The 17,473-nt window shown below is 44.3% G+C and overlaps 1 protein-coding gene across 10 annotated transcripts in view; it reads right to left on the bottom strand.

The window, feature by feature from the left end:
* LOC135913367 (uncharacterized) overlaps positions 1–17,473 on the bottom strand; it is a 258,595-nt gene that overhangs the window by 50,733 nt on the left and 190,389 nt on the right. For 3 of the 10 annotated variants that reach the window (XM_070538528.1, XM_070538539.1, XM_070538548.1), the window contains one exon: positions 10,646–10,995. The exons of 6 other annotated variants lie outside the window; for them this stretch is intronic. In XM_070538528.1, the coding sequence (XP_070394629.1) occupies positions 10,757–10,995 (239 nt within the window). In that variant the 3' untranslated portion in view covers positions 10,646–10,756. Of the gene's footprint in view, positions 1–10,645; positions 10,996–17,473 lie in introns of those variants that run through there. One more of the 10 variants, XM_070538523.1, reaches the window with a different exon arrangement.

Raw genomic sequence — 17,473 nt, 5'->3', positions numbered from 1 at the left:
ACATGGTTTTACTGGCCATCAAGCAATGACAACTTCTGAGCTTGGCCCAGCCAAGAGGCCGCATTGCTAAATGAGCCAACTATCTGCAACAGTACGAGTTCTGATTTCGCACCATCCTGGCCCGCTCCTCAATGACGCTGACTCACTGTCAAGATTACTTGTACACGAATAAAGTGAGAATCCGGAGGCTCATATTAAGCTATGAGAAAGTAGAGAACAGCTCCAGTTTATCAATGAAAAGCGTCATGTATCACCAACAATCGTTGAAAGGATTCTTCGTCTGTACCACGACACCCTTCGATCGGGCGGACATGACGGCTTCTTGCACACTTAAAAGAAATCGGAAATGAGATTCACATAGCCGAGCATGAAAAAGGACATCAGTCATTGCATCATCAAATCGCTACATCGCTACATTTGTATGTGTGCTCTTTTTGTTGTTCAGGCACATTTGTACCGCAGAGTAACCCACTCCTGCTTAAGGCCTGAAATTCAGGCTAGCAGTACTTAATAAATAAAAAATAAAATAAAATGCCACCTCTGCCAGGTAAACAAAAATAAATTCAGGCAATCGACAGACGTTATGACAAACCCAGAATATTCAAGCGTCCCATTTGTACTAATCCATTTTGACTTCGCGGAGCTGGAAAAGAAGGGGGAAGGAGTCACGCGAGCGCTCACTTTCCTGCACTTCATAGATGAGTGCACAAGAAAAATTTGGTTAAAGCTGGTAAAGAAGACGCAAACAACGTTATTGATCTCTTCAAGGCTTTGAACAAACAAAGACGCTAGTATGCGACAGCGGGCCGGCTTTCCGGAGTGGCAAGTTATCAAACTGGGCACAGGAGCACAAGGTAATGGTCAAGTATTCTTTTCCATACAACACATCAGCAAAAGGCCTAGCAGAACGTTCCATACCAGACGTCAAACAGCATCTGAAGATGTACCCAAACTTTGTTGGTCTCTGAAACTCACGTCCCGAAGCCGATGTGAAACATCTCAACAGATCGTACACCACTGTGCCGGCTGCAGTCCTAGTGTTGCCACTTCGGGCACAGCATCCATACTTCCTGCAGATCGTGAGCTAAGCTTGCTAGAGAACCTCCCACTCACTGAAGTAAAGACAACTGTCAAGAAATGGGATGTCTACAAACACCGCATGAAGAGAAACTTCGATAAAAGGCAGAGTAGCGAGATACCGGACATACAACTTGGAGACTACGTCCTTGTAAGTAAAAGAGCTGTACCTTCAGATTCTAAATTTTATGGACCATTTCAAGTGAATAAGACTGCATCCCATCATAGAACATTGAAGAATGTCTGGTACACCGGCGCCTTGGGTCAAACGAAGTGCGCCTCTATTGGAAACATATTCAAGTATTAACGCAAGAGCTGTAATGAAAAGAAGTCCGGAAGAGTGAAGCGGTTTGCGCTGGACGAATGAAAGCTGACGAAGTGGACAAAAGGACTCCTTCTTGGGCAAGTAGGTGCTTAGATTTCCTAGGTATACTTTGTGGCGCAAAATACATTTCTTGTAAAGGGACACAACAAAGGAACACAGTGAGCTGAACAAAGAAACAAAGGAAGACGAAGTGGGCTAGGGGAGACGTGAGATCGAAGAAGTTAGAATAAAATGGTGGACAACAGCTGCCTCACTGAGATTGTTCTAGTTAGGAACGCTACATCTATCTCAAAGACTATAACATACTATCTGCCGCAGCCGATTTCTTCAAATTTTGTAAAATATAAAAACTACGACCCCGTAACATGTGAGTGTGTGTGTGTGTGCGCGTGCGTTTGGGCATGCGTACAATTAGCAAAGTTTCGAGGAATGCACGACTGGTCGATCTTTCTGCACCAGCGGGTCACTCACCTATTGACTCAACGTAACTGAAGCATCTCTCTATGAATATGACTTACCTGTACGTTCCTAAACATGGTTCTCTTTAGCAGCAACAAATTTCTTAAAAATGTCGATGGCCGATAGCGCAATTTACACGCATGATTTAAGTTAGTCGAAGAGGCTGCCATTAGTTCTATGAGACATCACAATGCCTAATGGAGTATATCCAATTACACTAATTAACTTTTACAATAATTATGACAGATATATGAGTCTGCGAATTATAGCTAATGATTATGCAAGGCATATCGACTTCGAAGGAATTGTGAAGATGGCGCCATCTTTGAGATATGCGCCGTCAAACATGAAGTAAAAATCCACTGTTTCATTTGTTTTCTTCAGAAAACGTTTTTTATGCACTGAGGTATAACAGCAGTTGGATCGCCAATGGATTTTGTCGGACACATTTATAATCATTATCTCGGAACTAGCGTTGTTCTGAGAATCCGTTCTGAATGGATATGGCCTTGGATACTCACTAGCTAAAATTTGTAGACTGAAATATGTGCCGTAATGTAATTAGAATGTTAATTAGCGTAATTATCTAACCATACAACTAAGCATTTTGATGTCTTGGAGTAGTAATGACCACATTATCTAGTAATTTAGATTGATGATTGAAATTGTACTTTCCTGTACGCCCAATGTTGCAAAATATTGTGCAACTAACGAAAGCGCCCGGTTTACGACAAATGCGCATTTTAATTGCATTGTTAAATAAAACTTCATATCGAAATACGGAACTATTATACCTTTCTGGTATACCCGAAAAATTGCCTGGATATGAAGTGTTACACTATAAGGTGCACCTTATTTTACACCAAACGGCACGTTAATAGTTTCGCCTTGTGAAAGCATGGCGTCATGTTACATTCAGTATATTCGATCGCCGATCGCTTTACACTACACCCATGCTCACCTATTAGACCACCCTTCATTTTCCCGTATATATTTGTTGTCCATTAGAATTGAGTTCCATAGACCAACGTAGCAGGCGTTGTTCGGTCAATAGTTGTTATCCACACAGCAGAGAGTTTCTACGCTTTTCATTGACACCATTGTCTGAAGGAAGACTCACGTCACGCTCATTTGCTCCGTTCATGACGTGAATGTTATTTCATAGCATCATGGTTGTTCATGCAGTGAGCGTAATTTTTTTATGAATGATGATGTGGCATATCATTTGCATTTTTCCCAAATTATCACAGCAATGTCCCGTAACGTATCATGGACGAAATTTGCGTCCGTCGTATGCATGCATTCTCTCACACCATATGCTGCAGGGTGAAGATAACCATGGGCAATACGGCACTGCGACTTTGTGCTGAATTCACACGATCAGGAACATATGACCCGCCGTGGTTGTTTATTGACTATGGTGCTGGGCTGCTGAGCATGACGCCGTGGGATCGAATCCCGGCCACGGCGACCGCATTTCGATGGGGGCGAAATGCGAAAACACCCTTGTATTTATATTTAGGTGCACGTTAAAGAACCCCAGGTGGTCAAAATTTCCGGAGTCCTCCTTTACGACGTGCCTCATAATCAAAAACTGGTTTAGGCACGTAAAACCCCAAAAAGTTAATTTATTTAATCAGCAACCTAATAGAAGGCTGAGGGTAACAGCACACAATACAAGAGCGCATTATCCAATAGCAGCAAGTTTTGAAAATTAGAGAAGCTTAAGTGTTTAGTCGTTATTTCATTTTGTACGGAAAAGCTAGCTTCAAAAGCATGCGGAAAAAAACTCGCAGTTTCGACCGACAGACGAAGCATTGGTTGTGAGTATCGGACCGTCATACAATGTAAAGTTAATCGTTTTATCAGTTACATAAACTGCTGTAAACATTTGCTTCCTAACTGAGAATCATGTGACGTGTGCACAGGTAAACAAGAATACATACAACTCAATCACCAAGGGCACTCGCTGTCAGAACCCCAACATGAGGAAGAGCGACCGAAGCAACGAACTAATTGCCCTTCGTGCTGCTTCTCGGTAACGAAAAATAAGCGGGAGAAACACAGTGCCTTGACTCTGTACCCACCGCAGATGCTTTCTTCCTTTCTTTCTTTCCTTCTTTCTTCCTTCCTTTCTTTACTTCTTTATTTGTTGTCATTGCTAAGAATACGATGGCGGGGGCGAAGATAAAACTGCAGTGACGCAGCTTGAGGTGCCCTTAGCCTCCGTTTCAGTCTAGCTTTCAATATAGGACCCATGTGGCAGCGCTAAGCCACGCCTTAAGGAGCCGTCACCGAAGCGGAGCGCCCCCTGCTTCCTTGCTCGCTATGTAAGGGAGCGCACTCTCTCTCCAGATTCGTGCCTTGCATGTGCGAGATCGAGACACCTTGCTCCTCGCGTGGGCGTTATGTTATCCCACTTGGACTTTACACGGAACATCACGGTGAGGGAGACCACGATGGCGGAAATGCGCCTGGGGTGTCCATATAACTGCTGTCGCAATAAGATCGCAAAAGTGATTGAAAGTGATCACGCACAAACATGATGTTTGTAATAGATGGATAACCACAATTTATTTGTTAGCGCTGCATAGAGTGTGCCGGCGATTATGAAAAGTGAAGCTATTGCTTGCATAGGCAAACACAGATTTCCATACAATGAGCACAAATTCACAGCACTGCTCGAATGTAACTGGCTTCCAGAGCAGTGCATGCCCTACAACCTTATGCAAACTGTTCAATACACTTTGGAGTGACCAACCAGAGCGCTTCAGTAAAATGAAAGAACCAGCCATCCTCGGCTATCAGCTATTGCTTGGGGCCAATCGGCTGCAAGACCCCGTTTTATTGCTCACCAGCAACCGCTTGCGTGGCGCAGACAGCCATACATCTGTTCGTAAGACTGCTAATGTAGAACATCCTTCATTGGTACGCAGCTGCGATGGTCGTTTGAGTTTGTGCATCAACTTACATGCACTTTCTTTGTCGCAAGTACAGAAGTTCGCCTTTGTGGTAGCATTACGTTCAGCCCTTTCGTTGACTCCAGCACCGGTCTTTACATCGGCGGACTTCGTACGCTTGCTGTTTTATCAATCTTTCTAGCTTTGTGAAAACGCTTCCTTTATAAGATTTTCCATGGTAAAATTTGTGTATAAGAGGTTTTGTAAATTCTGCTCCCCCCCTCCTCGCCTCCCATGGCTACGGCAAGGACATTAAGTAAAGTTTAATCTCTCTCACAAATCATACAATGGAAATCGTCAATCCTGAAATCACTTGGCGCATTTTTTGGCTAGTATTTCCGATGTAACACTAGTAGCGCCATAGTGGCACCAAGGCACCAGTGTAGTTCACGGCTCATGGCTATGTACTCAAGCTAGAGACAATAAGCGCTTGCGTAGACAACGGCTAAGTACTTGCCCGTAGCCAGTAATAAAGCTTAGTCGCAGTTGGAAAGCCAGGAAATGAGTACCTGGAAACGTCAGCAGTAGGTTATATTGCCAGCAACAAAACCTATCTTTTCGTCGTACCAGCAGAGCTTCGTGACGAAATCCTGTTCGCAAGCCACAACGAGCCTGCGTCCGGCCACTTGGGGTTCACTCGAACCCTTGCTAGGGTACGGGAATCCTACTGCAGCCCGAAAATCGCTATTTGTGTTAAAAGATGCATCCAAACCCTAAGTATGGACAGCTGGGCTAGTTGGTTCTGATTAGCATTGTGAAACGTCGTTCCAGTGTACAACTGAACACGGACGAGAAGAGAAAGACAACACGAACGCCGGCGTTCGTGTCATCTTTCTTTTTTCGTCCAGGTTCAATTGTGCGCTGGAACGATGTTTCATAATGCTAATCACAACCAACTAGCCCAGCTATCCATACTTAGCGACATACTTTCTAGTAGATTAGGCCCATTCTCCCCTCCTCCTTTATGTGCAAACCCTTCCTCTACCTTTGTCCCAGCGTTCGTGTTGTCTTTCTCTTCTCGTCCGTGTTCACTTGTGCGCTGGAACGATGTTTCATAATGCATCCAAACCCGCCGTGAATGCCAGCGCCGTAAGTCGCCTAATCTCAAACTTGCGCGCATGCTGAATCCAATTGAGCTACCTCGAGGGCCGTTCGGTCAAGCCGGCATGGACCTCCTGGGCCCACTTCCGTTGTCTACTTCCGGAAACAAGTGGATCATCATCGCCACAGACTAAATTATTTAACCCGCTATGCTGAACAAAGAGACTTCCTAAAAGTACAGCTTCTGAGGTTACACATTTTTTTCGTAGAGAACACCGTACTATGTCATGGCGCCCCAGCCTGTGTCATCACACTTAAAGGGGCTGCGTTTACGGCAAGACTGCTGGAAGAAGTTTTTCAACTAAGTTACACCACGCACCGAAAGACGACTGCCTATCATCCGCAAGCAAATGGCTTGACGGAAACGCTTAACAAAACGATGACCGACATGCTGTCGATGTACATAGACGTGCAGCGTAAGACATGGGACGAGGTACGACCGCACGTCACGTTCACCTAAAATACCGCTAAGCAAGAGACCGCATGCTTCATACCGTTTCTCTTGTTTACGGTCGTGAAGTTCAGACGATGTTAGAAGCCATGTTAACATGCGACAATTGTGAAAGTCTTGACGAAGACACCGACAGTTTCGTGCAGCGTGCCGAGGAAGCACACCAACTGCCTCACGTGAACATCAGGAAAAAGCAATGTATCGACGCCCGACATTACAACGCCCGCCGCCGTCAAATTGACTACCAACCGGGTCACCAATTGTTAGTTTGGACCCACGTCCGCCGTAAAGACGTTTCGGAAAAAGTCAGTACTTCGGCCCTTACTAAGTGCTTCGGCGAGTGAGTGACCTCAACTATGTTGTGCTTCCGGATGGCACCCAGCCAGCACGGCGCCGCCAGCCACGGTCCGAGATTGTGAACGTCGTGCGGTTACAATATCGCACGCCATACTAGTTATGGCGTTCGGACCATTGCGTTTGTCCTGAACAAGTCTTTCTGCCCGTCAGCGAATTGCTTAGCATGGAGTCGATGCTTTTCTGGGAGGAGGGTTAATGCCACGTGATGGCGCCACGCGCTTGAACCACATGCTCCCAGACAGACTACTGCCAGATTAAGGCACGCAACACTGAAAACAGCAAAGTGTTTTTCATAAGCTCTGAGTCTGACCTCAGCGTTGTCACCTAACCTAATTGTTTGCTATTAGTCTGTGTTTTAGTCGTTGACTCATTACCTTCAAACATGTCTTTGTTTTCACAATCTGAAGCTGCGTTACGCCTTAAATGTGCTTGTTCGTTGCTTCACTTCAAAGCGCGGAGTTTCCGTGAAAATCACAATAACATATCTTCATTCGTGGGCTCTGTTTTCCTCACTTTTTCGTTCATCTGCATAGCTCTGACATGGCTTGGCCCGGCTGATACCAATTTATATGGGTACCATGCTTATTAGGCTGAGTATCGTCACCGTCTTGCAGATCAACATGGTGGTAGCGCCATTTTTGTCGCACCACACATTATATATAAACGTAGACTGAACCTTTTCCTAGATCTATTTCACTGCGAAACTGTCTGGATCGCCACCGATGCCCTGTCTTTTCCAGATTACTTTGACGGAATAAATATTGGCTGTATTTACCCTTCTCCATCTTCTTCCATACCAGATTTTCTTCGTCATCTTAGCTTAGTTCTTCAAACAATTACTAGTAAAAACATGCCTGTCCTAATTGTAGGTGATATAAATATTAACTTGCTTGATGTCGATAATAGTACTGCATGCGCTTATACAGACTGCTTTGCAGGCTTTAGGCTTGAGCAGTTACTAACTTCGGTCCCCAGGTTTCCCACTCAAGGAAGCAGCTTAGACCATGCCCTCACTAATATTTCGCCTTTACCAGAGTGTAATTGACATTGTGTACCTATGTGTAATTGACATAGACATAGATCATTACCTTGTGTTGGTCACATTCAAATCTAACCATCCTAGGTGAGATCCCTGTTATTTTACGCCTCGCGTTGATAATATAAATTTTCTTTACGTAATTGACAAAATTGACCGGATAGTTATAGCTCCCAAAATAAATCCAGAAGCACTTCAGTTATTTTCTTCAACATTTTTAAACGCTCTTCATTCTTCATGCTAACACTGTCACTGTTAAGTGCAAAAAGAAATTTAAATTTCCGCACAATCCTTGGATCATCAATGGGCTACTTGTGAGCATGAGGAAAAAAGAAAACGTGTATAGGAAGACTAAGAAACGGCCTTTCAATGTTAATTTAGCGTTACACCATAAGAAATATTGCAACATGTTAAGTAATTTATCGAAGAAATAAAAAGGCAATATTACGAAAATGAATTCATGAAAAATGAGTTTCATAAAAAAATAACAATGGCAACTTATCAACGAGTTTTTGAATGTAACAAATTCTGGCGCTTCCATTGCAACAGTAAGTAACAATATTGTAATTATCACTGACCCGCCTTGCATTGCTCGTGCGTTCAGTAATCACTTTCATTAAATTTATAATACTACCAATGTTTCTTGTTTAACATACAAGCCGATGCGACCAATCTCCTTTTTGTTCCCTGTGACATCTGAAGAAGTCCTTACTGAGATTTACAACTTAAACACAAGTCCGGGTCTTGATGGAATTTCTGCATTTCATTTAAAACTTGTTGCTCCGACTATTTCTGATGCTCTCAGTACCTTAATTAACCTTATGTTCAAAACCGGTATATTCCCTAGGAGTCTAAGAAAAGCTAAAGTATTCCTGTTCATAAAAAGGCTGACAAAGCTCAAGTCGGCAACTATCGTCCTATATGTATTTTACCTTGTATTAGTAAAGTTGTAGAAAAATTATTATTTAGTTGTAATAACAGCTACGTTAACAAATTTAGCTTGCTGAAACCCTGTCAGTTCGGTTTTCGTTCAGGAAGCTCGAGTACCATGGCTTTGATAACATCAACTGATTATATTCGCCATTCACTTGATCTCGTATACTTTGTTGGCTCGGTCTTTATAGGCTTTATAGGCTTTATAGGTCTTAAAGCCTTGGATACAATAAACCACAAAGTTTTGTTTAATAAACTGAAGTCTATTAGAATTTCTGGTCCAGCTCTTAATATATAAAAAGTTTTCTATTTATTCGTGAATTAACAGTGTACGCTGGTGGGCTTTCTCTGAAAGCAAGATTATTAACCAAGGAATGCCTGAGGGCTCTATTTAAGGTCCTCTATTATTTTTCATTTATATAAATGATTTACCTGACTGCCCTAATTATACCCTACCTATATTATACACAGACGATACGACTGTTGCTCGCTCGGAAAAATCATTACTTTCGCTAACTTTGAAACTAAACAGTGATATATCAAAAGTGCTGAAGAGTGTAACACCAATTTTTTTAATTATAAACCCTACGAAAACGCAATGCATGTTAATTAAGTCATCACAGAGACATTTACCTTGCTCTCCGACCATAACTCTGAATGGGCATGACATTCCTGCCTCCACTTGTGTTTCTTTCTTCGGCATCAAATTAGATCCCCACCTTAAGGTTACTAACCAGATTGCACACATCAAAAAAACAAACAGCATTTGGCATTAGAGCACTACTGAAATAACGTGCATTTTTTCCCAAAGAAGCATTATTATCGTTATACTTCGCTTTCGTTCATGTCCATATGGTTCATGGTATCGCTTCTTGGGGTAATACTTATCATTGTCATCTTTCCTCTATTCAGCACATTCAGAATGAGGCCATCCGCATTATAACGTGAAGCCATTTTTTCTTTAACGCCTCTTCACAACTACGTAAAACACGATTCTTCAAGTTACTGATTTTTTTAACTATCATTTAGCGATATTTTTCAAATTACTAAGTCAACAAGTTTCTTACAACTTCGTTAGTTCTGGTCTGCTTTTTATCCTAATAAGACAAGGTTCGCAGCAGAAGGAAATTTCATTTTGCCTTTATGTCATACAAATTACGGAAAGATGGCTACCTTTTTTTGCGCGCTTGAACGTTGGAACAGTCTTCCATATTCCATTAGGTTGTCATCTACTTTGTACTCTTTCAATACGAACTCAAGAATTATTTGCTGTCTCATTAATTTCTTATAATGTTATTTTGCTAATTACAAGCTAGGTAATTACTATTGATTGTGCATCTTTCCTCTTCCTTTGTCTGTTATGTGTGTCATCACTCAGTTTCTTGGTTATATTTTGCTTATTTATTCATTTGTTTCTCTGCTATGTACTCCGCTTTATATTTTTATATGACTTCTAATCCAAGGGTCCCAGTGCAGTCTCTGACTTTGGGACCCTTGTCTGTATACCATTTCAAGTAATAGGTTGTTATGAACGAATAAAAAGATGACGAGGACGGGCTGGTTCACGAGCTCACGCCTTAGCCTCTGGCCGGTGCTGCGCTCCCCCTTCGACAACTCGCACTTTAACGGCCTGTTTTAGAAGTCGTCTAGCAATTAAACGTGACATTTTTCTGATGGGGGTACGCGGTAATCACGATTCATGCAAAAGACTCCTCCTCCCAGAACGACACTTGACCTTTCAAGTTCACGAGGCAGTTTCGGCCCATGAGTACGTAGCAACAAAGAAACACCGTAAAAACTTGGTGCGAACAATGGAGGCGAGACACACAAGCGATTGTTAGCTTTGCGTTATCTGTCTGTGTGTCGTTTTTGCGCCATCACACAGCAACACATGAAAGTTGGCTGTTTTGAAGTGAGCAAATGAACATCGGAGCAGTGCACGGAGGTATCGCTATGCGTTAATTTTTATGCGGAAACAATTAGCGATGAACATGTATCGCAAAGCGTATAGCGGCTTCATAGGAATAACGTGCAGCTCTGCAGCAGTCTAGTCGCCGTCAAACAGCGGCAGTAGAGCGAGTGTCACGGACACGAGAAGCTTCACCGCGTGGCCTAGCGGCTGAAGGCACCCCAGCCAACGCATGACCCCGACCGCCTGCTCCACGCAGCAAAGTCGCGGCACCATGGCTCCTCCTAGCAGGAGCAAGCTGGCGCCGGCCTGGCGGCTCTTCATGCTCATTGCGGAAGTCTGGCTCTTCCTTGAGGTCTAGGCCCTCCTTGTACCCTTTTGTCGACTCTGCGTTGTGGCCAGTCATAAAAAGTGAAATTTGTTAACGATCAAATTTCTCGAGAATGCACACGATGAGAAGCAAATACCGTAATCATATGGCATCCAAGTGTGGGGATCAAAATTTCCCTCATGGCCTTCATGCGACTATAATGTTCACGGTGAAGCCAGATGGTGCTTATGTGAGGCGTCAAGAACACCATTTTATATCTTGCATCAGTTGTACTTGATTCTATGAATGAAGTACAACTGATGCAAGATATCTCACTAGAATAATTTTTGTGTGTAATACAGGTCATTAGCCTTCTCGGTGATACAAATTATGGCTAATTAAACCATGAGTTACGCTCTGGGTTCGATGGGCTACAGGGCTGACACATTGGCTCTTCCCTTCCGTCAGCGTCACGCTTTTTCACATCAGCTAATCTAAGACAACTGTCTTTACTCTTAAAACACGGGGGATAACACCACCTGGCTTCCCTTCGCGGCTGCTAGTCAGAAGCTGTGAGGCAAACTGTGAGGCTGTTTTTGCTGTGGCTATCCTCCTATATGGCTGACGGGCCCATATGCGCCAGGTGCAGATGTGAATATGTGGTCAATCATCTCCTGTGCTAATGTTCTCGCTTAGAAGGAAAATGCCAGACTATTTTTTATTGTTTACTGAAAAATACCCCCGAAGGCCCTTATTACGAGTGTATTACATGGGAGGGGGGCGATCACAGGCACTGCTCATAGAATTTAAAAAACAAGAGAATTTAACAAGAGTTATAATAGAGTGAAAGATACGTAATATACAAGATAATTAAATCACAATTATGAGAGAGAACATTAGTACATATCAGGAGAACATAAGGCAACTGCAATGAAAAGCAAACAGCAATAAACATTGAAAACACTTTAAAATTCCGAAAATAATAATAAGATTAGTTGACAAGTCGTGAGCGAATTAAATATTGAAACTTAGTCAAGTCTGGTTTCGTGGCAATGTCTGATGGTGAGGCGTTCCATTCTGTTATTGTGCGCGGTAAGAACGAATATGCATATTGAGATGACTGGCAGTTGATGCGTTTGACTTTGTATGGATGGTCACGACGTCGAAAGGTAACGGGTGGTGACAAAGAAATCACCATGGAATGATGGATGGAGATACAGCTTATGGAAAAGTGATAGGCGAGAAATTTTATGGTGAAGTGCTAAGTTGTCCAATTCACCTTTATTCTTTAATGAGGTGGCGCTAGTTTAACGTGAATAATCTGGAAATAAATTAATCGCGCAGCACGGTTTTGAAAGGCTTCGATGTTACTGATAATATAAGTTTGTTCGGGTTCCCAAATAGCAGACGCGTGTTCTAGTTAAGGGCGGATTACTGTTGTGAACGCTAGTTTTTAACATGGATTGCAGCTTCTTTTAAACTATGTTTAATAAGTACAAGAGTACGATTTCAAGAGGCAAGGGTAACTTTAATATAATAATTCCATGATAAGTTTGATTGAAGATTGATGCCAAGGTACTTGTTAGTTGTGGCGAGTTCCACAGTGTTGTTATCAAGGAAGAAGGTGTTGGAATTCGTGGCCTATTGGTGAAAGACATGGGTTTAGTTTCAGAAATATTTAATGGCATTAACCTATTAGGGACGAACCTATTGCTTCCAGGTCAGTTTGCAGTAAGTGGCTATCAGTGTTACTTGTTACACATCGAATAAGTACACAATCATCTGCGAATAGTCTGATTTTGGATGACACGCAACTGGGGAAGTCATTAATATAGATTAGAAAGAGTAAAGGTCCAAGTACGCTGCTTTGTGGAACTCCAGACGTAACATTAGCATAACATCTGTTGTAATTGTTGCCTGATGTAAACTGAATTCTAGATGAGAGAAAATTGGTGATGCATGCAATTATAGTAGGTTGAATGTAAAGCTGTGAAAGCTTAAGTAACAACCTATGATGTGGAACATGATCAAATGTCTTAGAAAAAATCTAAAAATATTGCGCCAACTTGAAATCCAGCGTCTGTCAGTGCGTGTATGTCGCCAATAAATCCGGCATGTTGGGTGTCGCATGAGTAGCCCTTGCAAAAACCGTGCAGATGCTTGAAAATAAAGTTATGGCCTTCAAGGAAGTTGATAACTTCATTGCGTATGATATTTCGAGTAATTTACGAATAGTACTGGTTTTTCTTCAATGTGCATTGAATAGACTGGACGGTTGGCCTTTAACAGCAGCAAAGCTTCTAGGAGCCTGACCTGACCATTCACCAAGCTCAGAAAGCCATACAAGGTCTCTTACAGATGAATATCAGTGGCTAATTGCCTGATTATACATGTGTTGCACCTTCTATAATTCGTGTGTATGATCTAGACTCATGTCTTCTGTCTCACTCGCCTTCATTCCGCCTGCCCACGTGTACGGTGGCAAACTAGACAACGTCTAGTTAACATCCCTGCTTTTCCCACCTTCCCGCTCTCTCCTCCAAAAATTGGAAAATGACGCTTCACATCTTGACTTTCATTAAAATCTTGCAAATAAGCATCATTCAGGAGAACTTGTATAGCATGTTCTGAATCTTGTCCAAAGCTGTGCGAGTGTCTTGTGCACAGAACACGCATGAGCGACGCTGCTTAACACTTCCATAGCTAACGTAGACGGTGCAAACGCAAATACCCAAGAAAGTGGGCTGGAGAATGGCCGCCATGGTAGCCTAATTGAAAAGGCATGGCACCCGTAATCCGGATTAAGTGGGTTTGGGTTCCACCTACGGCAAGTTGTATTTTCTCTTTTCATTCACTTCCATTATCCACATTCTTCCTATGTGTATATTCTAGGTAAAAATAAAAGTCAGTTATCCCCCCTTTTCTGTGGCTTTATTTTCTGCTTTCTTCATGAGGTTGTAGCAACAAAGCAACCCGAGGCCCCCAGATCCGTTTAGTCTGCGCCCATTGAAAGTATGAGTTGAAGTAAAAGAGCAAGCATTGATACCCATTTTGTTGCGCCCGTTTAGCTACGACGAAATTAATCGTGGCACGTGCAGCTCAAACGCAAAACAAACATATTCTCCAGTTCTATGTTCGATTGTAAACTGAGTACAATAAATGCGTGTAGAAAACACTCTAAAATGAAGCTTTGCTTGGGCCTTTTTTTTATTGCCTCTTCTACTAACTTCTGCTTTTTCCTTCTCTTCTATGCTAAACAAATTAGCCACAATGTGCAGGGTCTTAAAACATTTTACTGTTCACATTGCTCAAATACCGACAAGGACAACTTGACTGGGACGTAGGCCTTGTATTAGCAGCTACACTTAGAGAATATCTTGAAAAATATACACAGGACGTTATAACTAAGTTTAGGTAATGTATAAAAATATAGTCGTTTTCTGCACCGCAGCGGACTAAAAGCATGTTGTTGAACACTGTGTGCAGAAAACGTCCCAATTTATTACATTTTGTTTGTTTCATAATTCGTCAAAATAATCAGCTTCGCACGCCCTAAAATCGTGGAAAAAAAAATATAGGGCGTCTTAAGAAACGTCATAGTTATAGCACCACTTCTATTACGATATTATACACTAGATTTATTTCTGTCAAAAAGTCGAGCAGTGAAATTTCAATTCTATTCGTGAATATGAATATTGTGGAGCCCATCGGTAGCGACAAAATGCATCCATTGCGGATAAATCAAGGAAGCTCTTAGGCATGTAAGATTTACGAAGTGGGCTGCAGAAAGATGCAAAGTGCGCTGCCGAGGCGTGCCAACTCAGATTCCCCCCTTTTGTGTTTGAAGCGAAGGCATCGTGCACGTCATTTTTATTTTTAAATACGAGTACCATTATGGGCTCCAGATCGAAGAAAATCCGGTGTCGCAGTCTTCACATTCGCTCGTGAGGGAAAGTTTCCGTTTATATGTTGTCAGCAAGACTTTCGTGTTTCCTCCGCGCAGTCGAGTGATCCCTCTTGCGACGCAAATATCACGGTCGAGCCGTAGGCGTTGGTCGCCATCGATGACGCCTTCTACATCAGCGGGTGTTTCGGTGCCGACCGAAATAGCAATGCTGGAGCGAGGCGGGATGCTCACTTGATGTTCGAGCACACTCAAGGCGTGGTGACTACGAGGGCTCTCCGGCGGTATAGCCTGATCTTCCGACAGCGTTATTGACTTCGACTTCAGGTCGATGATTGCGCCGTGTTGGTTCAGGAAGTCCATGCCGAGAATGACGTCTCGTGAACACTGTTGGAGGATAACGAAGGTGGCAGGGTAAGTCCGGTCATGAATGATAATTCTTGCCGTGCAGATTCCAGTCGGCGTTATGAGGTGTCCTCCAGCGGTTCGAATTGACGGGCCCCCCCATGCAGTCTTAATTTTCTTCAACTGTGCGGCGATGGGGCCACTCATGACGGAGTTATCGGCTCCTGTGTCTCCTGCGTCGTGAGGTGGCTTTCTGTCTGCGTAATCTTTGCTTCCAGACTTCATCGGGACGGCGGCGTGTCCTTATGTTGTCGAGGTAGTCTTCGTAGGCAGCGGATGATCTTCGTCAGTTCGACGAACAGCAACCGCACCTCCATCGATTGCTGCTTTTAGTTTTCTTGATATGGGCTCACTGGCCCGGCCAGGGCTACACTGGCCCGGCCAGGGCTGGGCCAGTGTATGGACGGCGCTGCGGCGACAGGTAGCGGCCTGGTGACGGCGAACGGTACGGTCGTCGAGGGCTCCACTGAGCAGCGGCGAGCTAGTCGGCAATGTCTCCAGGGATTTCACATTCCCTCGGGCGCGCTGCGTTGACGGCGAAGCCTCGCAATCCCAGGTCGCGGTATGGGCATTGGCGGTACACATGGCCGGCTTCGGCGCAGTGGTAGCAGAGCGGGCGGTGGTCGGGGCCGCGCCAAATGTCCGTCTTCGTCGCGTAGGTGCGCTGGGCGACGGGTGGGTGTACTGGCGGTGGCGGCGGCGGACAACGGAATTGCGGCGTTACAGGGCCCTGGCGCGGACACGGAGGTGGACCTTGACGGCGTGCGACAGCGGCGTAGGTCACCGCTTCAGGCTGGGGCTGCCGCTATTGAGGTTGCACCTCGGGAACTCCAAGCGATCGCTGAACCTCATCTTTCACGATGTAAGTGTTAGAGGCCACTTGAGGCTGCGACGAAGGCAAGACCCTGCGCAGTTCTTCGCGCACAATGGCCCTGATAGTCTCTTGGAGATCACAGGAGCCCAGTGCTTGGATGGCGCAGTGAGGCGTGAGCACATGGCGGTTATATTGCCTATTGCGCATTTCTAAAGTTTTCTCAATCGTAGTTGCCACTGTCAAGAACTCGGCTACGGTCTTCGGTGGGTTTCGTATCAGCCCGGCGAAAACTTCTTGCTTTAGGCCAGCCTCAAGAAACACACTTTTCTTTCTTCGGACATTTCCGGGTCAACGTGCCCGAAAAGACGGGTCATCTCTTCCGTGATGAGGGCGATGGTGTCATTGGGTAGTTGCCCTCGGGTTTCCAGCAGAACTTTGGTCCTTTCTTTACGGACAATGCTCGTGAACGTCCTCAGGAAGTTACTGCGGAACAGTTCCGATGTTGTAAGGGTGGACTACCGGTTCTCGAACCAAGTCCTCGCGGCGCCTTCCAAGGAGAAGTACACATATCGTAGCTTATCCTCAGAGGTCCAATTGTTGAAGGTCGAGCTCCCTTTGAAGGTGTCGAGCCAGGTTCGCGGTCCTCCGATGTAGCTCCATGGAAGGTAGGGGGCCCTCTGGGCTGTGGAAGCACGATGGGTGACACTGGGGCTGCCATTGTGCTTACCTTGGCCACAATCTTTTCGGTCTTCTCAGGTAGAAGTCCGTGCTCCGTGGGCCGCTGTTGAAGACGGTGGCTTGCTCGATGGTCCGGGTCTACGTTGGTGTTCTCTATGCGGTCCGGGCTTGGATCACGGCTTGTCGGGTGCGTCTGGTGCATGAACGAAAAGCACCTCCACCAGATGTCACTTGGAGTGACGCATGAAAAACAAAGTAGTAATACGGTGAAAGACGAAAGTAACTTTTATTGTGCGAACCTCTGCCCAGAAATACAGGCTGCACTTAAAGAATGGCGCCAACGGCAAACGCAGTCGGCGATTAACAAAATCTGATCAGCGGGTAAAGCGCGTCGGCTTTTATAAATCAGTCGTCGAATGTTCCAGAGTAATCGCTGGGACTCGCGTGCCTTCCGCAAAGTTCTACATTATTCGCGTCGCGCAGACATGTAATCAGGGGTGCTATTTTGTAAGAATGTCTTTCTTTATGCCAATGCTTTCTCGCCTGACGTCACCGATTTTGGAAATGGTGGTTGCGCACGCACTGCGTTTTTTGCATAGTCCATTCAGAAGCTCCCTTCACTGACCGGATGTTTCTTCCGTGTTCTCTTCTCTTCTCCTGGGGCTGTATATCAAATTTATTTTGTAAAACAACACTTCATAAAAGCGGACTTCCATGCTGCGCAAAGCGAATTCATTTTGTAACCTTGCAACGC

The sequence above is a fragment of the Dermacentor albipictus genome, chromosome 1 (genome assembly GCF_038994185.2).
Source record: "Dermacentor albipictus isolate Rhodes 1998 colony chromosome 1, USDA_Dalb.pri_finalv2, whole genome shotgun sequence".
Lineage (NCBI taxonomy): Eukaryota > Metazoa > Arthropoda > Arachnida > Ixodida > Ixodidae > Dermacentor > Dermacentor albipictus.
Note: the sequence above shows the minus strand (reverse complement) of the source record. Positions and strands in the feature narration are given on the sequence as shown.